The sequence below is a fragment of the Meles meles genome, chromosome 7, assembly GCF_922984935.1.
Source record: "Meles meles chromosome 7, mMelMel3.1 paternal haplotype, whole genome shotgun sequence".
NCBI classification, from domain to species: domain Eukaryota; kingdom Metazoa; phylum Chordata; class Mammalia; order Carnivora; family Mustelidae; genus Meles; species Meles meles.
Window position 1 is genome coordinate 104,798,585 of NC_060072.1, and position 27,793 is coordinate 104,826,377.

The 27,793-nt window shown below is 52.6% G+C and overlaps 1 protein-coding gene across 1 annotated transcript; it reads right to left on the bottom strand.

Moving 5' to 3' along the window:
• Positions 1-48: 48 nt before the first annotated feature.
• Positions 49-26,775, bottom strand: CLSTN3 (calsyntenin 3). The gene is made up of 18 exons (XM_046013447.1): positions 26,417-26,775; positions 23,951-24,073; positions 23,315-23,510; positions 21,483-21,691; positions 21,061-21,210; positions 20,644-20,829; positions 19,929-20,210; positions 19,012-19,124; positions 16,318-16,480; positions 15,671-15,727; positions 14,811-14,968; positions 14,525-14,673; positions 9,616-9,842; positions 9,141-9,311; positions 8,153-8,298; positions 7,787-7,922; positions 1,145-1,347; positions 49-921 (listed from the first exon to the last, which is right to left on the bottom strand). The coding sequence occupies exons 1-18, from the start codon at positions 26,478-26,480 to the stop codon at positions 781-783; spliced, it is 2,874 nt and encodes a 957-aa protein (XP_045869403.1). The 5' UTR covers positions 26,481-26,775; the 3' UTR covers positions 49-780.
• Between the last annotated feature and the right edge of the window lie 1,018 nt (positions 26,776-27,793).

Sequence of the window (27,793 nt, forward strand, 5' to 3'; positions counted from 1 at the left end):
CCCTAGGGTGTATCCTCTCCCTCACCACACCCATCCCCCTACCCCCACCCCAGGACATGACGATGCCACGCACACACACACAAGGCTGTGAGCTGCACACAGAACACAGGGGCTGCGCTCACAGCGACATGAAAAAATATACATTATATATAATACCTGGGCCCCCCCACCACTCTCCCTCTGCCATCCCCACAACCTGGCCGTGGCCGGGTCACACAGGAAGGGGCAGGGGCTGCAGGACCTCAGGCAAGGGGAAGAGAGGAAAGAGGACAGAGAAGGAAGGAGAGTGGGCGAGATGAAGAAGCAGGGGTCCCCAGAGTGACGTGGAAAGACAGAGAGAGGAGGGGGCAGAAGAGAAGCCATAAAGGCCCAGCTGAGAGAGTCCCGGGGAAGGAAGGCCTCCATGGACAGGAGAGTAGGGAAGGGTTCCCTTTGATCCCACCCCTGGCCACTAGTGATGTCCCCAGCCCCCCATAGAGAGGATGGTTGGTAGGGGAGAGACAGAGACCTGGGCAAGCTAGGGCGTCGCTGTCTTGGGGGCAGAGAAGGCAGCCAGAGTCTTCTGGGGAACAGGAGCCCAGACGGACAGGAGAGAGGTGGGCTGGGGGCATAAGGGGAGGCAGATCCCAGCGGGGCCCCCTGGGATTTGGGGATTAAAGGGCGACTCATTCTGAAGAGCTCTCTCCCTCTTGGTCTCTTCTCTCAGAATGTCCTTGTTTCTTTTCTGGGGGTGTCTCTGTCTCACCGGGCAGAATTCTCTGTTTGGGGAGGGGTGCAGCCTTAGTAGCGGTGTGGAGGAGTCTCAATGATGCGTCTCTCATTGCTGCTGGGGGAGTCCGCCGCCTCTGAGTCACTGCTGTCCTCGTCCTCCTGCTGGCCACCGGCAGCCCCCGCCACACAGGCCTGCCGATTCTCGTAGGACTGGACAAGGTAAGAGCAGAGAGCATGGAGCTCAGGGGTCTGCACAGAGCCCAGAGCCTCTCCTGCGAGGATCGCACTCCCTTGGGCCCTCTACCCCACCCCCTCTACACCTTCCTCCTCACCCAGGGCAGCTCAGCCTGGAGCTTTCTGCCCAGGGCCTGGCCATGCAGATGCTCCAGCCGCCTCCTGACTGTGGACTTGCCCACTTCCCAGTGCCACTCACCTCCATGGGGTTCACAATAATGGTGAGCGCTGAGTCATCCCAGAAGAGGTCAGGGTCCTTGGGGTCGCTGGAGGCCTCTGGAGGCCCGCCGGCCCCGGAGACACGGCGGTGGAGGGAGTGGATGCGCACGAGGCCCAAGACAACCATGAGCACCAGGAAGCCCACACACACCACGATGATGAGAGTCGCCGCGCTAGGGACCACTGCAGGGAAAGCATGCGGTGAGGGCACCGGCCGGGCACAACTGCAGGGGCTTGGCACAGCAGGGAGTGGGCAATGGTGGGGGGCACCCAGGGGAAGAGAGAGCCTTAGAGTAGGAGAAGACAGGAAACCTGATGGCCCAGAAGGAGGGAATCCCCTGTGCAAGCTGGAGGAGAAATAGAGCCCTACTGAGAAGAGCAGGAGATAGGGAGGAAAGGTGGTCGAAGAGCTGCTGAGGCCAGAGGGACAGAGACAGAGGGAGGGAGGTGTCCAAAGTGGGACACAGGCCAAGGGAGGAGAGCTGCCGGCCCAATGCTCTCATGAGCAGCTCTATTCTCAGCAGACAGAGGGCAAGGATTGGAGCCTACCCAGGTCATTCTGCCTGTGCCTTCCCCAGGGACCACTCAGCCTAGAGAAGAGGTACCTGGTGTTCAGTGGGGGAAGGAGAGAGGCAGCCACACACGCCCAGTGGTGCAAGAGGAGACAGTCCTCCTGCATCATAAGAGGAGAAGTAGCAACCAGACTGGGGGACAGGTCCCAGGGGCAAAGAGCAGCCCCTTTACTCACCCACCTGAACTGAGCTCACTCCTGCTCTGTGACACCTCTCTTCTTCCTGTGGGCTCAGGGCTCCTGGGCATCTGGGGCTCCTGCTCTTCCCAAATCTCCCCCTGAGGGTTACCCACCTCCCCCCGGGCCCTGTCGCGCCTCTGGCCAGGTAGGCTCACTTTGATGCCTAGGCTCAGGGGAGCATGAGCCCTGAAGGCCAGTGAGATGGGAAGAGGCCCGTGGACCCACACACGGACCTTAGAGCTGATGGCGGCAAAGCAGATGTGGAAGCACAAACACCAGCCCAGGAAGAGCGCGTGGGCACACAGCTGGACCAGAGCCACCACACCCCGCACCTGAGCCAAGACTCCGCCGGCCCACACCCCCGTGCGCACCAGCCACCTGGCAGCCTGCGCGCACAGTGGGAGCAAAGGGATGCATCTGAGGGTCTCCAGCAGGGCAGAGGAGAGCCGTAGGTGCAGCGCCACCCAGCCCCCCAGCAGCCGGGCAACCCAGGCCACCCCCTGAAGGCAGGTGTAAACAGCACAGACACGGGCTTTGAGTGCTGCAGAGCTAGCAGCCGCAAGCACGGCCCTGGCCCCCTCCCGCACACACGCGAGCAGCACCTGGAGCGGCAGGACGAGGCCCAGCAGGAGAGCCCACAGCCCCTCAGACAGCACGTGAAGGTGGCGAGCCCCCACCCGTGTCCCCAGGCGGAGGGCCCGCATGGACTGCTGAGTCACTGCACCCCACATGGGGCACACCCCCTGCTCACCGGTCTTGTGCACAGAAGCCCGGCCCACCGCAGAGGGCTCCGTGAGGCCCAGAATCTGGACTGTCCCGTGGCTACGGGATGATTACATGTAAGCGTCCCATACACACATGCAGCCAGCAGGTAGATCTCCCGGTCCCAAATTCACCCACAGCCTTTAAGACTCACATGTTGAGAGACAAAGCAGAACGCAAAGCACAGGGCAGAGGAGCCGCACACACTGGCTGTGGCAAAACCCCTCCTTCCCAGCCACCAGCACCTGCAGACTGCCACGAGCTCCAGGGCCAGCCAGGAGTGTGGAGAATGTCCTGCCTGAGCAGGCACACCAGCCTCACACCTCTGGGGGGCCACCCTGATGGCTCTCTGCCAATCTGGTCCCTGTCCTGACCCGACCCATAACTCACTTGGGGCCACTTGCCAATGAGAGCCGATCCTGCTAAACAGGGCAGGGAGGCTCCCTGGGTACTGGCTCCAGGGCAGAGATGGCCAGCTCAGCGTTTCTCAACTGCCTAGGGATGGGGGAGGAGGGAAGAAGGGGACAGAGGTGCTTTTTCTGGCCATCTGCAGGAAATGAGAGAGCTGGGAGGCCAGGTCTCCATGTCAGTGGGCAAGATCCAGGAGCAGTAATCCTGCCAAGAGATGCCCCCTGTGGCTAAGCCCAGGCTCCAGAAGGAGCAGAGAATGCTCCCCCGACTCAGAGAGGAGGCCATCGCAGGCAAAGTTGCTCTAGGCGCCCAATGATGACAAGCCAAAGTTCCTAGTTTGTGCCTTAATCAAATGTATTTGTCCTTCTGAGCCCCAAGCCCGGTGAAGAAAACGACAAGTTGATTGCCAGGAATAAGAAATGGCCCCATGAAAGACAAAATGCAGACCCTGTGTCTGCGGGCAAACAAGTAGAGTTAATTAATTTAAAATGAGCCTGGAAGCCAGCGAGATGGCAGGATTTTTAAATTAGCGACAGACAAAAATCAAGAGTTTATAAAAAGTGCAATCAACCTTCCTTGCTGCCTTAGATCCAAGCAGTTAATTCTGGCCTTGGATGACCCGCACAGCCAGCAGGAAGAGCTGTTTTATCAAACAGCCCTTGTGAAATTTCTGGTTTCATTTGGTTGTGAGGACACTGTTGAAAGCTCTGTCCACAGCCCCGCTTGGTGCCCTCTTTCTGAAGATCCTGGGTAGAAACTTCTCTCTGCTCTCAGTCCCAGAACTTCCCTTGAGATACTGGTCGGCTTATATCATATGACCTTCATAACTGCTCAGGCTTCCTTTTGCCTAAGCTCAGAAACCAAATTCTGGCCCACTCCAGCAACCACATATATCTCAGGGTATGTATTTTGTGAACGGACTGCACTCCCCCTGGCACCTTATTCTTTCAGAACTGTCCTTAGTTCACTCCCTAGTTCATTTTCTATTCTTCCCTTATTTCCTTTTTTTTTTTTTTTTAAATGTAGGCCGCATGTCCAGCGTGGAGCCCGATGTGGCGTTTGAACTCACAACCCTGAGATCAAGACCTGAACTGAGATCAACAGTCAGACACTTAACTGACTGAGCCACCCAGGTGTCCCTACACTTAACCCTACTTCGCTGCGTGTCTTCCTGCAAAGCTTCAGATACTTGTAGGGAACAAAGCAGGGAAACAGTTCCCAAACTTGCTGCACACTGGAATCACCTGGGGATTTTTAAAACCCACTGATGCCTGGCTCCCACCTCCATTCTGATTTAACTAGTATGGGGCGTAAAGTAACCTAGGCACCAAGGACTTTTACAGCTCCCCAGCCGATCTGATGTGTATCAAAGTCCGGGATAATTAGATAAATATTGTCTTCATCATCTTGCCTCACCCTTGGGAGACGACCTTATTCTCCCTAACCATGAACACCCCAAACCAGCTGCCCGCCCCCCATTCTCAACTTCTCATTCTCTCTCCTGCCCAGCCAAAATCCCTTCTACCTTTCAGGGTCCAAGCTTAAACTCTACCTGCGTCCCCAAACCTTCCCAGACTGTCCCAATTCACGCCGATCTTAGGAGCTTGGGAGAAATGAACCCCCATCCCACTGGAAGGCACTACTATGTCTCCTTCGGTTTCCCCCTGGCTAGCACAATTGGAAATGGCAAAGCCATGACTCCGTAACCCCACACTTGCAGTTGGGAGGGTTCGGGGACAGTCAGGAGGTGAGGGGAAGGAACACCGTGAAGAGTCAGAGAAGACATATGGAACAGGTACACTCAGGAGATGTCTGTCACCAATGGCTTTAGGTGAGCTATGAACTCAGCATCCTACTCAGACCAAAATAAGGGGAAAAGCAAAAGCAAGCTGCCTCTCTCAACTGAAATCTCATAAGGAAGTGTGGTTGGCCTAGACATCGGCTCAGAAGAGTGGAGAGGGAAGATGGAGCACCCCTGGAGCACCCCCAGGCAGCTTCAGGGGATGAGGGGTGAGAAACATGGCCTGTCAGGCCAGCCAGTGTGGGGCAGCTGGCCACTCAGGGCATGAAGTTCTGTGGTAGTTACAACAGGGATTCCCGCCTCCCAGAAACGAGGACTGAGAATCTCAGCCGGCCAGCAGCCAGGCCAATCCTTGTCTACTCTGAGCCTAAACTGAGTAGCAGGACCCAGTATCCAATGAAGTTGAATGGGACGATTCCCAAGGAAAGAACTGGAGAAAGAGCTAGGGGATCATAATGAGGGGGAAGGGTGCAGAAGCTGGCCCAAGGGTCTTTTTAACAAAAATGGGTTTAACTTGCTCACAGGTCTCTAAAGATTGTGTGAAGTTTCTATGAACCTTTGCAACTTGGTTATGCATCAAGCTCTCTCTTCACCCCTGCTTCCCTTCTCTCTCCACCCCTACCTCCAATTGTTTTGTTATAGTGAGTAAGAACACTTAGAGAGGCCCCTGCAGCTGTTTTCAGAAAGAGCAAGGAAGAAGGGAGCCAGTCCCAGGGAAAGGCAACACAAGAGACTCTAGTGGTGGCCACCACTTAAGGGAGAAACAAGACAGAATCTCTGGGGATACGAGGGAGTTAGCCTCAGTCGAAAAAGCCCTAGGAAGCCCTTGGAGCTCCTCCAAATTAGATTAAACTATAAAGTAATAAGAAAAGAAGGAAAGAAGGGAAGGAAGAAAGGGAGGGAGGGAAAGGGAGGGAGGGAGGGAGGGAGGGAAAGGAGAAGGCAAGGTAAAAGAAAGGAGAAGAGAAAAAAAGAAAAGGAAAGGTAAGGAAAAGGAAAAGCAAGAAAGCATCAAACATAACCGGAGAAAATATGGAAGTCAATGGTTGGTACACAGGCTCAGGATTCCTCCTGCCTGGATCTGAATCCTGGTTCTTACCACTCTCTAGCTGTTGTGATCTTGGATAAAGCGCTTAACCTCTCTGGGCTTCCATTCCCTTGCCTTTATTATTATTATTATTATTATTTATTTGATAGAGAGGGAAACCACAAATAAGCAGAAAGACAAGCAGAGAGAGAAGGGGAAGCAGGCTCCCTTCTGTCCTTCTGTGCAGAGAGCGGGATGTGGGGCTTGATCCCAGGATCCTGAGATCACGACCTGAGTCAAAAGCAGAGGCTTAACCCACTGAGCCACCCAGGTGCCCCTCCCTTGCCTTTTTTAAAGGGGATATCTCTAGTACTTATTTCATTCGTTGTTTGTGAGGACTAAAGTTGATGTGTGTAAGAGTCCATGAGCGTGGCACCTAGTACACATCGATGTGTTCACTATTCTTATTAAATGTATTGCTATGAGCTCTGTAACTTTCAAAGTCATGTTTGGTGACATGGACTTCTTCCAAGGAAATATTTTCAGAATTCCTTAGGGAATTGCCTTCAGAGTCAGTGATACACCTTTTGACTTTCTTCAGAAGTGACAAATCTGGGCCCTCTGAGAGGAGGTCGTATGCTTAAAAACTCCAAATGACATCCAGAGCAACTCTGACAAAAGTGTCTGATGAAACTGGGTAAAACGGAAACGGGTCAAAAGCAAGGTGTATCGAAAAAGAAATAAAAATAAATGCAGCGGCACCTGGGTGGCTCGGTGGGTTAAGCCTCTGCCTTGGGCTCAGGTCATGATCTCAGGGTCCTGAGGTTGAGCGCCGCATCGGGCTCTCTGCTCAGTGGGGAGCCTGCTTCCTCCTCTCTCTCCATCTACCTCTCTGCCTACTTGTGATCTCTCTCTCTGTGTCAAATACATAAATAAAATCTTTTTTTAAAAAATGAAAAAAATAAATGTATCACATAAATTGGCTTTGAAAGCAATTCTAAAAGGGATTCCAAAAATCATTTTCAGCATCGTCAGAATCATTTTGCAGCTTTTAATAATGTGGAAGAAAATCATTTTATATAGGTGTAAGTACCAGTTTATAAAATAGTTTGACCTCACCTTTGTAAAAAGAAAAAAAAATAGGCACGGAAAAAAACTGGAACATTAACAATGATTTCTTCTCTGCGATGGAATTATGGCTGGTTTTTCATCTTTATACTTGTAGTTTCCAGTTTGTCTACAATTAAGCAACTCTTAAGTTGGTGATTAAACTCTGCCTCACTGGTAAAGGACAACCGCCAGGGAACAAGATTGTTTGGAAGGGCAGCTGTCCATCTAGATTTAGTACTTTGCCAAGCCGCACACTTTGGTTTAGAAAGACTCATGACTTTCCAGATAGCACATGATAATACACGTAATAGCACCAACCTTCTCCTTGAGGATAGAAACTGTATCCAGCATATAATTCTTTTATGTTCCTAATAGCACTTTAAGACCATGCTAGTACACAGGAGGTGCTTCATAAATATTGATAGCTTCACTACAGAAGGTCCCTAGGTGCAAGGCTACTTTGACATTGCTGGGGGGAGGCAGCAGGAACAACAAAGGCCCCTAAACCGCACACCAACTTTATGATTCTGGGCATGAGCGGCCCCCCTCCGAGCCCCGCCATGAATGACACAGGCTCATAGTCTCCCTGGTGGAAAGTTAGCGGACCACAGAGTGGTCAGTAAAGTCAGGCAGCACAGGGAACAGAACTGTAGCTCCGCTCCACTAGCCTCCTCCCCTCCCGGTGGTGGAGAAGATGCCCGAGCCCAGCCCATTCCCCACCACTGCCCCACCCTGCCTGACCAGGCTCGGGCTTACTTACTGGAGTTTCGATGGGAGCTGGCCAAGCTGTGTCCGGCCATCTCAGGGGGGGGCTGGTGACCACGGTGCAGGAACTGCTGGGAGCTGAGCATGTGGCTGGGGTGGGCCACTCGGTTCATGCTGTGCAGGACGTTGACCTGGGGAAGGAGAGCTCAATGGGCACCCGCTTCTCTGCTCGCCCCACTCCACTTTCTAGAGCCCATCACTAAGCCTGCCCCACAGCATCTCCTTCTCCACCACCGCCGAGGGCTCCTCCATGCTTCGAGGCCCACTGCCATCCCACCACCTCTGGGTCTCAGTCCGCTACACCCAGGCTCCTCCTCGACAGCTGGGCAGGGAGCTGTGGAGGGAAGGAGACTCTGAATACCTCCACGATGAATTCGTTGCTGGAGTAGCGACCATTCATTTCTGAGCAAGACAGCCGGAATTTCCTGGCGTAGAGGGCAGCTCCGTGTCTTAGCCGGTAATGAGCCTGCCTCAGGATCTCTTCGTACACAGTGATGCTCTCCACCCCTGCAGGAGGAGGAAGCAGCTCAGGGCAGGACCCGCTCCCTCAGACCAGCTGACAGCACACGCAGCCGCAGCATGGGTCTGTCCCATCTCCTCCACAAGGTTATGACTTGAGTTCTCCCAAGAGATGTCCCCCTCCACCCCCACCCCGGCTCTGCCTGACTGGGATAAAGTGACTGGGGTCCATTTCCTGCCCTGCTCTTCTCCAAAAGCTCTGAGGCTTCTGGGTAGGGCAGAAGAGATGGCAATAAGGACACCCTGCAAGACAGAGGGAGACGGCAAGCAGGAGGGAAATGGAGAGAATAGAAAATACAGAAGTCCTCGGCAAGGCTCTGGAAGGGGATGGAAATGGGAGGGAACCAGATATGACCATCTTCTCCCATCCTCCCTTAGGGAGAGTCCTGCAGAGAAGAACAGGCTTCCTTTTGAAGCTACCAAGTCATTGCTACTATTCACAAAGATGTGGGCACGTGAGTTAAAGATCTGGTGTGTGCAAGAGATTAGAGAGGTGGAAGACATAGAGAAGGTAGCTAGGACTGAACAGCTGGAGGACTGGAAGCTCATCAGGGAAGACTGGTCCACAGGAGGAGGGAAACCAGGAAGAGAGGGGAGCCAAGGTGTGGAGAGAAGCAGGGAGAAAGAACCACTCGGGAGCCCAAACCCCAGCATACCGGTACCTCCAGGGGCAGTCTGGAAGCCAGAGGAGCTTCCAAGCCGGAAAGGTGCAAGATAGCACTTGGCCATGTCCCTAGGCCTGGAAGGAGGATTCTCTGGAACTCCCAGAGACTTGATCATGGGAAGGGGCACCCACAGAAAAAGAAGACAGGCTCTCAGTCCCCACTGACCAGCAATGGTGAGGTAGGCGGACGTGTTGGTGAGTTCCAGCCCTCGCTGCTGCAAGGATGCCATGTCCAGGAGCAGGCTTTCCCGCTCTGGGTCTAGGTCATCCCCCACCAGGGAAATCTCACAGCCATCCAGGTTGTGCACGATCTCATCTGACATGCGTGTGTCTGTCACTGAATGGGAGAGAGTCAGCATATAAGTCACAGCCAAGGGGCCCACCTCGTGGCCATTCTTCCTCCCCTTCCAGGCTCAGGCCCCGAGAGCAGTCAGCAACATGTTCAAAAATGCCACTACCCCCTCTTCCTCACACCCACAGGTCTCTTCCTGGCTCTCTGTCCTCGCGTAAATGGTTCTCGGCAAGCAAAATGTGGGATGAAGTCATTCCCATTTTCTAGCCCCAGATTTTCTTCTCCCTCCCTCTGGTTCCAGACATGGGCCGCTTCTCAGGATGACATCATTCTCTGCAGTCATCCTTACCTGTGCCCTGCCAACTCTCATCCTTTTTGGCCTCCACCTGGTGAGAAATGGAGCAAGTGATTTGAAGATCGGGGAACAGGGGGATCCCCTCAGGTCCCTCAAAGTCCACAGCCGGGCGGGCAAAATGAGCAGTGCCACTTAGCAAGATCTGGGGGGCATCAGGCTGAAGAACCACCACGTAGCCCTCCACTTCGGGGATGGAGACACAGGATTCCTCGCTGAAGCACCTGTATGACAAGAGGGGAGAGAGGCAGCTTGTGACCCCAACACCTCCTCCCCTATGATCCATATTCTGTTTCATCCTTCTGGGCCTCCATCTCTACAACAGAGTCCCCCATGTCAGGGAGGGCGAGGGAAGAGAGAGACAGTGTCTATGCAGCAGCATCACTAGCCCTCCATAGCAGAGCTGGAGGGAAGATAGCCTTCCTGGGAGGATGCCACTGTGGGAAAGGGTCAGGGAGAGATCAGGCAACCCCAACCTGCAGGGATGAGCCCATTGTCAATGCCCTCACCCAAGATTATGGAACATCTATCAAACTTCATTCTACAAGCTGAACCTACAAAAATGTTTACACATACACAGTGCTTTACTCAGGAGATTTAAATTAAAACCTGTGTTCAGAAAAATATGTGGCAGATACATGTCCAGAAATATTCAACAGGGGCACCTGGGTGGCTCGGTAGTTTAAGTGTCTGTCTTCAGCTCAAGTCATGGTCCCAGAGTCCTGGGATCGAGCCCCACGTTGGGCTCCCTGCTTGGCGGGGAGTCTGCTTCTCCCTCTGCCCCTCACCCTGCTCATGTTCGTGCACGCACTCTCTCTCTCTCTCATTTTATTTAAAATAAATAAAATTCTTATTTTATTTAAAATAAATAAAATTTTTTAAAGAAATACTCAGTAACAAAAGAGGAGGGGAGGGATATGGTGGGGGAGCCTCTCCAAGGATGTCCTCCTCCCTTGGTGTGTCTTCCATTCATTCCCTTCACTATCAGAGAAACCTACGCTGGTAGGTGAGCTAATGTGACAATCTTGGACCAGCATCCATGGTCCCATGAAGCCTCACTGACCTCAGTGCCAGGAAAGACTTCCTAAAGCACTCGGCCAGGCCAACCAACCCACAGGACAGCTCCTCGGGAAGGTGTTCCCAGGGTCACCTCTAGCCCCATGTTTTGCCAATCAGTAAGAATGACACCACACATTCTCATCACACTCACTGGTTTCTGAGGCATTGTACACATTGTTTCATTCACCTTATTGCAACACTGTGGACTTGGGGTAAGAAACCAGAGAAGATCGAGCATCTTGGCCACACGAGAAATACGTGTCAGAGCCAAGGCTTAAACCTACTCTTCTTATTTCAAGGTCACACTCCTTTCACTGAACCACAGCCCACTATTTGGGGCCTGGGTTTGCACCAAATTTGTTTATAAAGAAGCACCCCTTGAACAAGCAGCCTTCACAAGGGAGCTGGTAACTGGAAGTAGGACCAATGGTCCCTATGCTTGTGCGAACTGAGGGAGTGCTACTGAGCATGCCTGGCTTGACCACAGGAGCCAAAAGGGGAAGGGAAAAGGGCAACCCCAGCAGATACGATGAACTCAGAGCCCATGATGTCATCGGCATCCACAGCCTGCTGAGTTCCTGCGCCACAAGGAGTGGGGCCTAAGAATCTGCATGGTCATCCCAAGGGGCCCAGATCCAGCTGACCCTGAAAGCTCGGACTCCAACAGACATGTCCGCCTTGTAGTGAGCAATCCAAAGGAGACCCAAAGGGCAACAGGGGGCTGGTCCTGACCCGAAGGCACTAATGATCTGGTCAAGAGCTCAGCTATGGCACACAACCTCAAAGCAATGGCAAACGTCGTCACCATCAGGGAAGTGGAACAAACAAAAACCCCTGAGAGTTTAGAGAAGCAGACGTGATTTCTGGCTAGGACCGCACTGGGGCATTTGGCAAGGGAACGGAGGAAGAGTCAAAAGAAGTAGCGGCTGAGCTGCCTTGGAGGGAGGGTAGGACTTCACCAGGAAGAAGGTAGACCCTCGAGTGGATAGTGAGGAGTGTACCGAGGGAAATAGAGGAACATGCAGCAGGAAAGCCGGGATCAGATGGTTGAGGGCTTTGAGGGCAGTTTCTGAGCACTGGCTGACAGGAGGCCATTGATATCTTCTATATCAGGGAAATAGGAGGATGAAAATTCTCATGCGTGACCACTACTAACCCAGCCTCCCGGGGAGGGTGATCTGAAGTTAGAATACTAGAGATGGGTCAACTCGTGAGGAGGTTACGGCAATAGGGCAGGTGAGAGACAATCAGAGCCAGGGCTGGAGTCTTAACAGCAGGAATGGGAAAAAAGGAGAAAGATTCCCTGACATCCAGCACAGGCAGGATCAAGGTGACCTGGCCAACTGATGGGGCATGCAGGACAGACAGTGGAGAAGTCCAAGATGACTCAGAGGTCTCCAGCCTGAGTGACTGCAAAGGCAGAGACACCATCACAGAAATAGAGAATTCAGGGAGAGGGCCTAGTCTGGGTAACAGAGGTCATTATTCCACCTTCAGCTCATCTGTTGGAGGTGCTGGCAGAATTTCTTGATAGAGGTTACAGCAAGATACAGGCAGAGAGTCAAGGGCTAAGGGAAAAGGACAAAGTTAGCCGAAAAGATGTGGCAGCCATTTATTCAGGGGTTAATGTCACAAACTAGATGGGTTTTCCAAGAAAGAGAGGATAAAAAACCTTAGGGAAAATCTACACTGACCAAACAGTTGCAGATATCTGGCTCTAAATGAACAGAGATCCAAGAACTGAACTCTAGAACCCAGGGAAGCCACAGGGACTAGGGTGAGGCTATGTATCAGAGAAAGGGAGGTACTGTTAGGCCCCTGGCTCTCCCTCTTTCACAGGAGCACGAACACACACACAGAGAGACACACACACAGACACATACACACACACACACACACACACACACACACACCTCTATTTTCCCCAATGACCTCAAAGAAGGATTAGACTAGCACTAACCCCATGGTAGACTCATGAATGCAAAAATATGAGCTCTCTTTCTCAACCTCCTACAGAAAACAAGGCCCCTTCCCTCTACTAAAAGGCCAAAGTCAGGTTCCCAGCCCTGGGATAAGCCTCTCCCGGGGGCACGAAAGAGGTAGGAGGAATTCAGTTGAGTCCTTGAACACAAGAGGATGTCAACCCCTCCGGCTGCGGGACCCTCCCCTTGCAGAGCCCCACCCTGAGCCACAGGACAATGCCCTCCCTTCCGAAAGGGTTCCTGAGTCTAGTAAAGAGCATGAGCCAATTGCTTGATCTCTGGTGAGTTAAACCTTGTATAACCACATGTCTGCCTTTGAACAGCTAGAGTTCCAGCTAGAACATGGAGGTGGGGGGGAGCGGTGGGGAGAGAACACTCAGCTCTGGTCTATGCCCTCATGACTCCAACTACCTGCTGCCTTCAGCTCCACACCGTGACCACACCACAGGCTGGCAGCACAATTCCCAAAAGCTGCTGCCCTCACCTTCCAAGAGCTCTAATTGTGAGACCTGATAAGCATGCCCAATCACTCTGCAGGGCTCAGAGCTCTCTCCTCTCTCCTCTCTCAACCCACCCTTCCCAGCACAGGGACAAGCCAGAGCTGTTTATCTTCGTTTCGCTTATGGAGAAACTGAGGCAGAGCTGGGGAGAAGGGACTGCTTGTTCAAGAATCCTGACTCCTGCATTGCGTAATCCATCCACTAGATGGCAGTATGTCCTAAAAACTGGCCCACAGGGGCGCCTGGGTGGCTCAGCAAGTTAAAACCTCTGCCTTCTGCTCAGGTCTTGATCCCAGGGTCCTGGGATGGAGCCCTGCATCAGGGCTCTCTGCTCAGCGGGGAGCCTGCTTTCCCCTCCCCACCCCTGCCTCTTTGCCTACTTGTGATCTCTGTCGAATAAACAAATAAAATCTTAAAAAGAAAAAATCTGCCCCACAAACATTCGGGGGTTGTGGGGGTTGAAAATGCTTGCATATAATCACCCCCATTGGTGGAATAGGCGCTCTGCCAGGCATTGGATCTGGATTGTATCATTTAGCTCTGGTAACAATTCTGTGACTTAGATTCTATTGTCATCCCTGCATTTGCTCAATGTGAATAGACTCTATGTCCATAACTATTATGCCTTCATTACCTCTCAATCTGTATTTTAAACACCTACTATACTTAAACTGGAAATAATGTACAATTTTTATTTTAAAGAATTAAAATTATTTACTTAGATTTCAAAGGTCGGCAAGCTTTCTGTGAAGGGCCAGACAGTACGGACTTTGTCCCAATTACTCAGCTCTGCCATGTTAGTGTGAAATAATATGCAAATGAATGAGGATGGCTGTGTTCTAATAAAACTTTATTTACAAAATCAGGCCATAGGCCAGATTTGGCCCCAGAGCCTAGGTTGCCAACCCCCCAGATTTAGATCATCTTATTTGACCTTGTAAGAACTTGATGAATCAAGACTAAAATAGGTGAAACAGCCCTAGCTATTTGCTCAAGTTCATCCAGGCAATTAGTATTGAGTCAGAATTAATGTCAGATCTCCCAGCTCCCAATCCAGAACCCTGTCTGTCCCACTTTATATATCAGCACAGAGGCACAGGGAAAATTAAAACCCCAAAGTCCCGGAAGGGTGGTTGGCGGAAGGAGTAATGAATCCGTTGATGAATTCTGAGTGTAGTCCAGGCTCTTCCACAAACATTGCTATGTCAACTAAGCAGGTAGGTAGGTCCGTTGTCCCTGGGGGCCCCAATCTCCCCATCCATACAGTGAGGGAGGGGTGTCTAGCCCTGGGGGACCTCGAAGGCCAAGGAGTTCGGACACCTTCTGACTCTGCTCTGAGATTTGCCCTCCCCACCCAACACTCACTTGACGGCAGTGGTGAGGCGCAAGGGTCTGACGCCGGGCGTGGCAAAGCGCAGAGTGTTCATGTAAGCCACGTGCTGCAGGGCATGGTTGAAGGTCTCCACATCATCCCCCTCCAAGGTGAGCAGGGACTGCGAGGGGTTCACGTGGACCTGGGCCCCAGACACAGATAGCTGAGAGCAGGACCGGGCAGGCCGTGGGAGAGGAAGGGCACAGAGGAGGAGAGGTGGGCAGGGCTCGGGGGCTGGGGGCATGCCTGGAAGGGCAGGGCTAGAGGAAGGGGCTATACCTTCATGCCTTTGCCCAGGCTCTCGAAATCCCTATAGTCCAGCCCCTCCCGGCATGCATAGAGGCACTCGATGACCTCGCGGCTCTCCAGGCGGCCTGAGCGCACGCTGAAACCAGCCAGGTAGCCGTGGAAGTAGTGGTGGATCGGCAAGGGGTCTCCTAGGGCAGGAACACAGGGGACGGGAGGTGAGAGTATGAGAGGGGAGAGGTGGCTGGAGCAGGAAAGGGGGCAGAGAGGAAGGGCAGAAGGCTGGAGGAAGAGCATGAGAAGAATATGGAAATGAAAAGAAGAGACCAGGAAGTGAGGCTGGGAAACCCGAGAAAGGAGAAAGGAAGACCGAGAGGGAATAAATCCAAGGAGAGGAGAAGGGTGAAAAACAGAAGCCACAGAAATGAGAAAAGCTCCCAGGAGAGGCAGAAAGGGAAGGACAGGAGTGGAACCAAAAGGAGGAAAGAGGAGCCGGTGGAGGAAAAGGCAGAGAAGGTGAGAGGGCGTGGTCATAGGGCATGCAAGGGGACCCAGGGGGACGTGTGGAGCTTCACAGTTGCCCAGATCTCCCTGCCTGGGACCACCTCCTGCCTCCCACAATCCGATACACTATGTGGAAAGCCAGCAAGAGAACTCCTCCACTTCCTTCTCTGGGCATGAAGGGACACCCAGGATGCCACCAAGCTCCATCTGGCCTTACCTCGCCAAGGGAGCCCTGCCTTGCAGTAGTTCGTGCAGGCTCTGCCCCCTGGAGGCCTGGGCAGTAGTAACTATGAGGCAGACTGGGATTTAGGGTTGGGATGGAATTAGAAGCACAGCACAGAAAGTTAAGGTGAGAACTCTCTGGTCTCCAGTTCTTAATCACAGAGTACCTTGTGTGGTGTCTGTACTGTTGTCTCCTCCCTTTTCCTTCTCTTTGTTCTTTTCCTCTGGAGGAAAAACAAAGTGGCAATGAGTTTAGGGTTGTGGGGACAGATTGGCAGTGAGGAAGAGGTCTTCCCTGCTCTGTCCCGTCTGCATAGGACTGCTGTCCGCCGATGTTACATCTAATCTCTCCCGCCTCTGCTAGAGACCAACCCTCAAGTATGTTGCTGAGAAAACACGAGATCTCTGGTAAGACACACACACACACACACACACATATGCACACATGCTCCCATAAGGAAAAAAAAAAAATGAAAGGAATAGCTTAAGGAAAACTGGTGACTCTCTTAATTATTACTGACCTCCAGCAAGGGAATGTACCATGGAAGTCATCCCTTTGATGAAACAACATGGGCACTGCCCAAAGTTACACAAAGAGAGATTCCAGTGAATCTCTCTGAGGTGATGACTAGTTGAATAGGTTACAGATTGGGGGAAGGGGGTTCAGGGGGGTTGTGGTCTCCTCCCCTGGAGATCTCTCTGAATCATCCTGTCCAACTACAAGTCAAGCTGCCCTTGCTCCTTCACCAATAATCCTAAGCCATTAGAGGCGCTAACTTTCAGTGTCTTCACTGAGAAGCTCGAGGGGACTTACCAGTCCAGCAGGCCCCAATCATGAGAGCGGGTTCCCTTCGGGGTGGGTGGATGAGACCATTGTCATGGATGAGGGCAGGGTCAAATGAGATGCCGTCGGCATAAAGTGTGACTGTGGGGAACTCCAGGTTCAAAGCATAGTGGTGCCACTCATCATCACAGACCTGGGGGGAGGGCAGCATAAGGGCAAGAACACTCAGTTACTTTATCTTCAGGGAACCAATACAAGGTACTACCCCTTCTCCTGGGAGACAGTGTACAGTCCCTCACATTCCCCGCTCTATCAGCAAGGCTTACTAGTGAATTGCTGCCTACCCAGTTCCAGAAATAACATCCCTACCCAAAATCTATCAACACCAACCAAGCAAGTATCTAAAATTCCATTCTTCAGGCAAATCTCTAACACTATAAACGTTCCTAAGAGGAGGACCACACTATTTTGTTAATAAATCTTTGCCCAAAAATGTATGTATGTATGCATGCATGCACTGGAAGGTCTAGAGAAACTTGTAACCCAACAGTAAAACAAAGAGGCTCCTTGGAAGTTTCTCCTAAGGTCAGTCAAGATGGAGGTGGGGAATAGAGGAATCAGGTGTAGAGTTCTCTGCCTTATCAGCTTCTAAGTGCTGGAATGTCTTAAGATTCAACCTCGACTCTTCTCCCTTTTCTTTCTACAGGCTATTCCTGGGAGTTACTAGGAAGTAACTGTTTCCCATGGGCTCAGATACCATAGTTATGCCGATCACTCCAGAATCTACATCTCCAGCCCAGAGCTCTCCTGTGAATGCTGGGCTTTCCACTTGATGTCTCACAGGTCTCTCAGATTTAACACATGCAAGATGGAAGTCCACACCCCTTCCCAGTCCCCTCACTTCTCTCTGAGGCAGCATAAAGGCTCCACAGTCCATCCAGTTTCTCAAATGGATGACCCGCAGGATACCTTTGATCCTTCTCTTTCCCTTGCCTTCCACACCCAATCCATCAGCGGCGCTATTGATCCTAGGTCCAAATAGAGCTAAAAGCTCTAGGTTTCTGTGCAGTTCTCTACACTGCCACGCATCAGTCAAGTCTTCAGCCTTTACTGCGGCCACAGCCTTATCTGGATCCTTCCACTTTTAGGTCTCTTCAATACATTCCTCCCATAGTTGCCAAGTTTACATCTTAAAATGTAAATCTGATCAGATCACCTCCCTGCTTCAGACCCTTCAAAAGGCTTCCTGCCTCTCATAGGACAATACCTAAACAAACCCCAGCTGTCAAAGTCCACTGTACGACCTGATCACTGCTCATCTCTCCAAACTCATGTCCAGTTTTTCCCCCTTGTTCACTGTATTCTAACCCCAGTGGCCTTCTTCCATGCTTGGAACATGCTGAGCGCTTTCCTGCCTCAGGGCCTTTGCATCAGTTCTTCTGCCTGCCCAAAGCACTTTCTTCTCACCCATTTCTCATCCTTTAGAGCAAGACTTAAATTTCACGTCATCAGGTCTTCCCTGAACATCTGACCTAAGGTGAATTCCCCTCTCTTTGCCTTTCCCCCATTCTCTACTTCAGTTCCCTGCTGCTTCTTTCAGAAAATGTATTACAATTTACCCTTTGTATATGACTTCTTACTCTTCAAAAATCTATCTCTCCAACTAAAATGTAAGCTCGAAAAGGCAAAGATTTTGTTCTATCTTATACTCCGTTGTATCCCCAGAATGAAGCAGATTGATAGAGCCTTACTCGGTATTTAACAAATATTTGTTGACTAAATAAAGGAAGAGAGAAGAAAAGCAGAGTCATGTTACTAATATTAGCAACAAGGGGGAAAGATCAAGGAGCAGCAAATGGCGGACTGTCTCTTTCAAAGAGTGCCACAGAAAGCAAAAGCCTTTGTAGACAGCCCTCAATTATCCAATTTGTGGATTTTCTAGACCCTTCCTTTCCTGTTCTCTTTCTCCCACTTCCTGCCTTCTTTCAGCTATTTGCTTACTCAGTGCTCCACTGGGGCTTACAAGAAAAAAGGGAGATGGGAACTCAAATTAGTTCCACTGTTTCTCGTGGTCAGCTTAGAGAATGAATAAAGCACAGGCTGCAACTGTCAGCTGAAGAGAGGATTTTACACATTTTTTGCCTCTTTTTATTTATCCTTCATAATCGCAGAGAATAGTAATGAAGATTAACATTCCTCCTGACTTAAAAGGTCTATCACATCCTTTAATCCTGCAACAGTCCTGCAACAACAATTCCTATTATTCCCATTTCATAGGCCAAGAAACTGAGATGTAGACACACCAAGGAAGATTTCGTGTCTAGTGAGCTGCCCTGGCCAGACTCAAACCCAATCTGCATACCCCCGAATTACTTACTTTCTGGCTTACAACATCCTAACTGCTTCAGAGTCAGGGATATGTATTGTGAAGGTTCTAGGTAAGAAAGGGATGAAATAAACAAAGGAGAAAAGATGTTTGTTGGGTATGATGTTAGTAGTAATGTGTTCCCAATTTCCTTTTAATCCCAGAGTGCTTTCTGCAGGAGACAAGACTTGGAAGAGGAGAACAAGAGAACTTAGGGGTAGAATGGTCAGGAACTGAAAATGCAGCATGAAGGGGGCACAGGGCAACCCAGAAAACACCAACCCCTGCCCCAGGACCCTCCTTCCCTTGAAGTAAGATACACCCACCCAGCTCTCCGAGGAACCTGTCACTGGCCTCACCTGCTCCAGCTTCCAGAGGAACTTGACTGGGCGGGCACTCTCAAGCAGAGGCCAATAGAGGAAGGCAATTCTACAGCCATGGACGGTCAGTGAGTAGTGAGAGAAGCCATCCTCTGAGGGGAGAGGATGGAGACAGGGGTCAAACACAGGGCCTGAGGCAAGGACAGGTTCAAAGCCCCAGAGGGCGAGGACACAGGATTCTCATCACTCTCTCAGGGGCTCTCCCTCCCATATTCCCTGAAGTCTTCTCTCTTTCTCCCCCTCTGACACACACACAGAGTCCAAGCCAATGGATCACTAGGGCTTCTCAAGCATTCTGATTGGCCAAGGTGGAACACTGGCCAGCCTGCTCCCACCCAGATTTCTATAGGTCCTTTGGTTGATGCAAGCTCCATGTGTGATAACCCTTTTCAGGTCAAGAGAAGTGAGCTTAGAGAAGCAGCAGAAATAAAAGGTCAGGACAAGATGGAGCCGAACGGGACTGACTGTGCCACTGCGATTGAGGGAAGAGGGGAAGTTGGAGGTGGAGCCAACTCGCCCTTCTAAGAGGAGGACGGGATGGTGGTGGGAGCGAAAGAATGGGGTACACCACTATCCAAGCTTTTCCATTGCAGTGGACAGGCTTAATGGGAGTAGACTGGGGGACAGTGTACCACATGGTGGGATGCAGGGAGACTCAGTGATTGTAGGTGAGAAGGGCAGCGAGTAGTTCCATTGCACTTGGAGAGCAGTAGGGTCTCAACCAGTTATGCAGGCAGTAAGCCACCCAATATCAGGGATCGTCAAACCTAGCACTGCCAAGTTGCAGAGGAAGAGAGAGGAAGTGACCTGTCCATAGCCACAAACTGGGCAGTGACAGAGGCAGGATAAGAAGCCAGTTTCCTCACTCTCAGACCAGTACCGTGGGGAAGGCTCACCATTCTGGACGGTGTTACACACGATGGTTTCCTCTTCCTTCTTGCCCTTGTTGGGAGTGACACCATGTTTCATCCAAAAGGACAGAGTAAAATGGTCACTGAGGCTGTCCTGGGGTCCAGAGCCTAGCCCAGCCGTGCCACCCAGGGGCACCTGCACAGCTTGGGTGCCATTGAACCAGTAGATAAGACTGCTGTCCTGGCTGTAGTGTACCGAGAGTCCCGCCGTCCAGTTGGCATTGGGGCCAGGCATGGGCAACAGATCTACCTCCCCAGGGGCAGCACCTGCAGAAGCCCCAGAAGACACAAGTGTCAGAGCTGGGAGGCAGCAGATGGAGAGACAGGAAGCAGCCAGGGCAACAGGGACTGAAGGAGAGAGATATCCCCCAGCTAGTTCCATGGCCTCTTCTGGCCTTTCAAAGACCCCAGAGGGTGGACCCCTCTTCTAGGAACGGCTCTCCAATTCACTCATTCTGCACCTCTTCCTCTCACCCTACCATTGCTCCACAAGGGACCTGGTGATGGTCTTGTGCTAGAATCACCCGTCTTTGCAAACGACATATTGATTTGCTTTGGAGGCCACAGAGTTAACCATATGCTATAACCTCTGCAGATAGCTACCCCTGTGGGTGGGCAAGGGAAGGAGTAAGGCAAGAGTCTTAGGAAAGAGGCAGAGGAGGGTCCAGGAGAGGTCTGGAAAGGGGGAGGGCACACCCACCACAGAGTTTCCGGAGGGCCCGCTCTGAGTAGTTGTCACGGTCACAGCCCTTGGCCACGTGGCTGGTCTGTAACTCTATGGTCGCCTGAATATTCCAGAGAGGTTCATCACAGGTCTCCAGACGGATGCCAGGGAACAAAGCCAAGCTCCCTGCACCTGGTGCATATTCAATCCTTTTGTTCCAGCCTGCATAGGGGAAAGGGAGAGGGAAGTGGAGAGAGAGGCGAGGAAGGCAGCCCCTCTTATCCATTCTGCCCTTGTCGTGTCCCCTGACGCTCTTGGATAGACAGCTGCAAGCCTGCCCCTGAATATCTCTCCCCTGGCTCCTAAGCTAGGGCTCTGACTGTCAGAAGGGACAAGAAGGGAGACCCAGGGGAAGAGGATTCACAAGGCGAGCCACAGAGCGGAGCTCCTCACCTTGCCAGCTTGGCTTACAGGTAGGCTTCACCTGGATCTCCACCTCAGCGTCATCTGCTGCCCGCTTCTTCCCACAGTCATAAGCCGTCACCGTGAACTTGTAGAGCCTCTCGCCACTGTACTGCAGCTTCTCCGTGTTCTCAATGTTTCCTGGGATGGGTGTGGGGGGGAGACAAAGAGGGTAAGGAACACTAGAGGAAAGCCTAGGGTTTCCTAGAGGGTTCACGTGTCAACTGAGCAGCGGGTGAATTAGGCAGCAGGAAGTTGGGAAGGGGGTGTCTGGGGGGAAAAGGACTCTACATTGGGAAGGAGGTTCTGAATGAGGATCTGAGGGGCACAAGTGGAGAGCTCAGCGCCAGGGCGTTCTGATGAATGTGGGGTGTACCGGGCAGGGCGATCGGGGCGGCAAGGGATGGACTCACCGTCATTGTCGATGAGGAAGGGGGTGTTGGGGGTGAGGATCTCATAGTAGCAGATCTGGCTGTACTGGGGGGAGCAGTCGCCATCGATGGCTTCCACCCTCAGGATGCGGTCATACAGCTTCCCCTCGGTGACGGCAGCCCGGTACAGCCGCTCCACAAACACAGGGGCAAACTCATTGACATCGTTGACCCGCACATGCACCGTCGCCCTGTGTACCAGAGCAGGCGAAGGGACAGGGAAGAGTCAGTCAGCCTCAAAATGTGGAGAGAGGCACAAGTAGGAATGCAGACTGGAGTCAGAGCTGGCGGGAACCAGTGTGCCCTGAGCCTAGGGCCATGGGCGTGCCCATCCCACCCCCCAGGACTCCAGGCTCCACGAGGGAAGGGGTGACTGATGTAAGGGGTAAAGGAAGGGGACACCAGCAGTTGACTTGGAGGACTCCTGTACAGAATGCTATAGGTTGGGTGCCAAGACACGGGGTAAAACAGAATTTTACATCCAGTTGGTTTTTCCTCCACAATAATCAAATCCAATGGGATGATCAAGGAAGACATAGAATAAAAGCCAAATTAAAACCAACCAGGGTATGGGGTGCCTGGCTGGCTCAGTCAGGGGAGTACCCACTCGTGGTCTCAGGGTTGTGAGTTCAAGACCCCACTGGGTGTAGAAATTCCTTAAAAATAAAAATCCTTATGGGGCACCTGGATGGCGCCATCAGTTGAGCAGCTGAGTCTTGGTTTTGGCTCAGGTCCCGATCTCAGGGTCCTGAGATCAAGCCCCACATTGGGTGCCCCACTCAGCACGGAGTCTGCCTGAGTTTCTCCCTCCCTCTCCCTCTGCCCCTCCCAGCTGCATGCTGTGCGTGCCCATGCTCTCTCTCTCTAAATAAATAAATAAATCCTTAAAAAACTAAATTAATTAAAATAAAATAAAATCTTTAAGACCAACCAGGAAAAGGGAAGTGGTATTTATATAAAAGCCATAAATCATTTGACATGAGTGCAAGAGGAGTGCTGCCTTCTGTGTACCCGTGTGCAATGTGCATGTCCAGTGTGCCTCCCCGCAACCTGGGCCCCATGGAGTGAGCAGCCCTCTGCCCTTCATGCTGAGCCCTGCCCCCTTGCCGAGATCTAGGTGCCCAGGTCTCAGAGGCAGGGTCCTATCTCCAAATGGGAAACTGAATCCCAAGGAGCCCTTTATCACCAATGCCTCCTAGCAGCCCAGGAACCCTGACTGCCAATTTTTTTCCCATTCTCAGATGAGAAGTTAGCTGGGCACAGTCATAGGATTCTCAGGCCCCGGCTTCATTCATGCCAGAGCCCTCTCCTGCCCACCCTCGCACTATGCATGAGTTTCCCATGCGTGTGAGTATATGGTGGGGCAGGCGGAAGGAATCAGGACGTGGGCCGAGGTGCTCATCGCCCTTCTCATTACCCTCCTCATCATCATACCTCCATGTGCTGAGCCTTTCTCATGTATCAGCGCTGTTACACGCTTTTTACACAAACCATCTCCTTTACCCTTCACAGCAACCTAGGGAAATCGGGATCATCATGTTCCCCATTTTACAGAGAATTTAAAGCAGATCCAGAAGGGCTAAGTAAGTCGCCCAAGGTCATAAGAGGCAGAACCAGAATTAGATCCCATGAGTCTACTACATGTTTCCGTCACCTTGAGTGAAGGCTCAGGAGGACATGTTCCCTGTCCCTGACCCGATGAATAGACAGGCGAGGGGCAGGTATCAGTGAGAGCATGGGCAGAAAACAGTGAGGGGCTTGGGAGAAGAGAGGGGGGCCCAGCAGCAGGGAGCAGGAGACAAGGGCTTCCTCACTTGTGGGACTTCTTGGTGTTGGCTCCGTCTGGGCCCTCGCCACAGTCGTAGGCCTGGATGGTGAAGGTGTGCTCCTTCTGGGCCTCACAGTCCACTGGCTCCTTGGCCCGGATCAGCCCTTCTCCAGTTGCTTTGTCCAGAATCACGGCCTCAAAGGGCACCCCAGACCCATGGAGCCGGAAGCCACAGATCTCACCTGGCCCAGGATGGGGAGAGAGGGTGAGGCTCTTTCTCCTTCGCCACTTCCAGCATCTTCTTCCCAGCCTCAACCTCCCTGCCTTTGGTTCGGCTTCACCGCTCCCTCCAAACCCCAGCCCTTCTCTTGTACATGTGAAAATGTTAATCATCAGACATACAGCTCCAACACCAGCTTCCCCCGAGCTGTAACCTCTCAGAGCTACTGGGTCTGAGATCTGACAAAATAGTGTGCTTAACCCCTGCCTTCCCACCTCCTTCTCTCTGGCTCCCTTTACTCAGCCACCATCTTTAAGCCTACTGCTACCACTTTGCCAAGGTCTCTTCCCCGCTTCCACTGCTCTCCCTCCAGGGACTTCCTCCCCTCTCTTCCCTTGCCCTCTGCCTTCCCAACCATTTTTCTCTGCCCTACCCACCTTGCCATCCCCCAACCCCAATCACCTGCATAGCGCAAGGGGGCATCCTTGTCCAAGGCAAATAGTGGTGGGTTCAGCAGGACCGTGTTGTCATTCTCCATGACGATGCCTTGGTATTCTGCCTCGATCCATGGCTTGTGCTTGTTGGCTGACCCCCACCCAGGATGAGGACAGAAAGCACGTGTGAGCTGACCCTCCACTCCCACGCAACTCAGACACACTCCAGCTTATCACCCTTCCCACCCGCTGCAGAAGGACCTGCAGAAGGAAGGGCTGAGGACAAGAAATCAGCATTAAAGGAGTCAGAGTATCTGTGACAGCCGCCTTCTGTGGCAGGATTGGTAGTTTCCGTGGCAACAGCCTGCCCTGGGGGAGGTGGGGGACCACTATCTTCCCTGGGAAACGTGGTCAGAGGGTGAAGAATTTTCTTTAGGGATTTCAAGTGCTAGAGAGTGCAGACTGGAGATTCAGGGAGCAGTGGTAGGCCATCAGAAGGCCCCGGGAAAGGGAAGGCATAGATTAAGGGCAGAGTTGTGATTAGAAAAAGATCTAGATGTTTCCTGAGATCATGAGTATCTACACTCTCCACGACCACCATCATCCCATTTCAGTCCTGATCCCTCCACTCTGCACTTCTCCCAGCCAAGCCCCAACCTAAGTCCATTTAACCTAAGAGGAGGGAAAATATAGGACAGAAGGAGGGGGACAGAGAGGGGCAGGGATGGAGCAGGGGAATCAATGCCAAATGACTGGACCCAGCACAGCCGACATCCTAAGGGATTATTGAGATGGCCTAGAAACATGACGGATCCCCTCCCCGCTTCTCATCCCTACACCCGAGAGAGCACACTCACAGCCAGCACAACTCTGTGTCCCCCCCAACCCCACACTCCCTGAACCTCACTTCGTATACAGGCTCATGACTTCATGTTACTTCTTGCCTACCCCACCCCTCTTCCCTTCAACCACCAGCCAACCAGGAGGGATGCGGGACCCACTCAGCCTCTAGACTTCCCCATCTCCTTGCCACACTCAGCTCGCTCAATCGTGTCTCCTCCCCAGGACCCAACTCCCACTAGCCTGGTGAGGGGCTACGGGGAAGGCACAATGTGTTCCCTTTCCCTCTAATCACCCGCCAACCCAACTGCTACTGCTTGCTCTATCTAATCCCCCCGTGCCAACCACCAGGCTCCCAAAGCACATTTGTGACGGCCTATCCGTGGAACATGGGTGGAGGAAGACATATCATCAGAGGGAAACTGAGTCACGAAAAGAAAACATGCCCAGTATGTGACAGTGAATAAAAAGGCCTGATTTCCACTCTTTCCTCCAACCACAGCACAAAAAAGCCTTCTGGTACCAGAATGCCTGCCCCTTTCTTACAGATGACCACCAAAACCCCCTTGTCTAATGGCAGAGGAGAAAGCCACAAGATGGTGCTCAGAAAGCAAGCACAGGAAGTGGCAGGAGGCTAAGAAGCTGGGCTGAGGTCAGAGACTGAGGCGAGGAGCCTCAAGATGAAGGACCTGCAGAGCAGCAAGGCCCATGCTGGGCACCCTCTCCACGGCTCGCCCCCAGGTCTCCCTGCCACAGACTCTCCTGGTGTTCATTTCCTTCACTGGCTCCTGGCTCCCTGCCCTTCCCTCTTTGACTTTCCCTTCCCCCTCTCCTCACCTGTTCTTCTTGCCTCCCCTTTCAGTCTTCTCTCCTTTCTTTGCCTCCACCTTTACTCTCTTCACCCTCTGTCTCACCGCCTCCCACGCCCCATCTCCCTCGTCCTTCTCAGCTTTCCCTCTCACCACTCATTAAGTGCCCCCCCCACACACCCACTTCTGCCCTTACCTGCCTTTCTCCACCTACCTGAGCCCTCTTCCCCCAACCCCTCTCTCCCTGCCCCCCTCCGCCTTCGTCCCTCTGATGGCCTCACCCAGCTGAATTTCTCTGCTGTCTGCCAGAGAGGGCAGCTCTGGTAACCCTCAGCCCAGCTGTATGCAGGGTACGGATCCGGAGCAACACGCCAAAACATACGTGCTCCGAATCGCTGAGCTGCAAGGAACTGTCTCTCCCCAGGATGGGATGGAGATGAACCAGATGGATCTGTCACACACCCTTAGTGCAGGCACACCCCAGTGAACACGGAGAACCGTCCAGAGATGTGTCTCACCCTTTCGGGGCAAGTCCTTCTGACCTGAGGTATCTCCCGCAGGCAGAAATTGGAGGAGGGGGAGACGGAGACCCCAGGATGGAAATGAGGACCAAATGGGAGCCAGAGAAGCACATGGGTAGAAACAGCCCAGAGAGGACGATGTGGAGAAGCGGATGTGAGGGAGAGAAGGGGCAGCTCTCAGAAAACGGATGGGAAGGGGAATGGTCTGAAGAACCCACACCTGTCATTTGCCAGAGAGCTTCAACAGCCCCTGCTCACCCCTACCCCCACATGGCTCTGCCGGATACCCCTTTTTCAGTGCCCCCCTTCCCCCACCTCACTCACCTTTGTTACAGGAGCTGGAGGGGAGCAGGGAGGCCAGCAAGAGGGGCAACAGCAGGAGAGTCATGGTGTGGTGTGGTGTGGGCAGGGCAGGGCAGGGCCAGGCGACCGCTCGCCCCCAGGAGCCTGCAGCCGGCTGATTCCACCTTGGGGGAGGGATGCAGAGGCTCTCCAAGGAGGGAAGGGAAGACAGCGGGCCGCAGGGCAGGGACAGAAAAGAGCCTGCCGTCCACACTAGTGCATAGAGCGGACCTAGACAGACCCCAACCTGTGTGGCTGAGGTGGGGGACTTGCAGAGGCTTCCCGTTCGCTCTCGAGACGGGCGTCCTCACTCTCTCCCTCATTCCCACCCCATCCCCGCTACTGCAGGATGACGTCAGGACGGCCAGGCGAGGACTGATGGGGCCGCTGGCCAATCGGATGGCTGGGGGGGGGGCCAGGTGCTGCAGGGGGGGAGGCAACCAATGGGACTAGGGAGCAGGGGCGGGAGACTGTGGTAGGGCTTTTTCCCTAGACTGCAATTTGGGGGAGCAAGGAAACTGCGGGGGCTGGGGCGGAAGCTGGAAAACCGTAGAGGGGGTGGGAAATAAGAGGAGCATCAGGAAAATGGAGAAGCTCTATAAGCCCTGGGGGTGGGAAATGGAGAGACGTCAACGGAGACCTGAGGGAGGAGAGGAGGGGCAGTATCACGTCACCCCACCACCACCACCATCACCACAACCAACTCTGCATTAACCTCTTTTCACAGCTCAGCTCATCAGCAGGTCCCTGCTGCGTGCCTCCTGGGAGCCTAGAAGCAACACCCACAGCCTGAACCCAAGAGATCCTAGCATTTCCGTTCCCAGCCCCAGGTGTCTGAGAAAACCATGGGATGGTCAGCAGGGAGATGGAAAGTGTTCTAGGACTGGAGGAAGAGCTAGAGATTTGTGTACACACACACACACACACACACACACACACACACACACACACATACACACACACACCTGTCCAGATGATTTACTCCTAGGTGGGATTTCTTCCACTGCCTAGGCTCCCTGCCTCCCTCTCTACGAATTTCCCATCTTAAACTATGATGAACCAACCCAGCTGATTCTGAAGCCAGGGGAGTTGGTATGTTTGAGAGAGAGAGAGAGAAGGAGCTCGGAGGGTGAAGGCAAGGTACACAATAATTTAGGCAGCCCCCACCGTGGTAATGCGTCTGGTAAGCATGAGCTGTCCAAAGACTGGGGACTGGAAGTGATGGTTGCATCATTGACTTCAGAGGGAGAGGGAAACCCCTGGGTCCAAGCCAAAATGTTCCAGAATAGCCAACAAAACTTTCTCACTTTCTACTCCAGACTTTGAACTCAACACCTTGTCATGCTGGCAAGCCCTTCT

Bases quoted from the DNA above. Each gene is read 5' to 3' on its own strand.
- CLSTN3 (XM_046013447.1), bottom strand. From the start codon at position 26,480: ATGACTCTCCTGCTGTTGCCCCTCTTGCTGGCCTCCCTGCTCCCCTCC. The intron at 21,692-23,314 runs GTGAGGAAGCCC...TCTGGTACACAG, and splicing joins AACACCAAGAAGTCCCACAA to GGCGACGGTGCATGTGCGGG. The intron at 15,728-16,317 runs GTAAGTCCCCTC...TTTTTCCTCCAG, and splicing joins GATTGGGGCCTGCTGGACTG to AGGAAAAGAACAAAGAGAAG.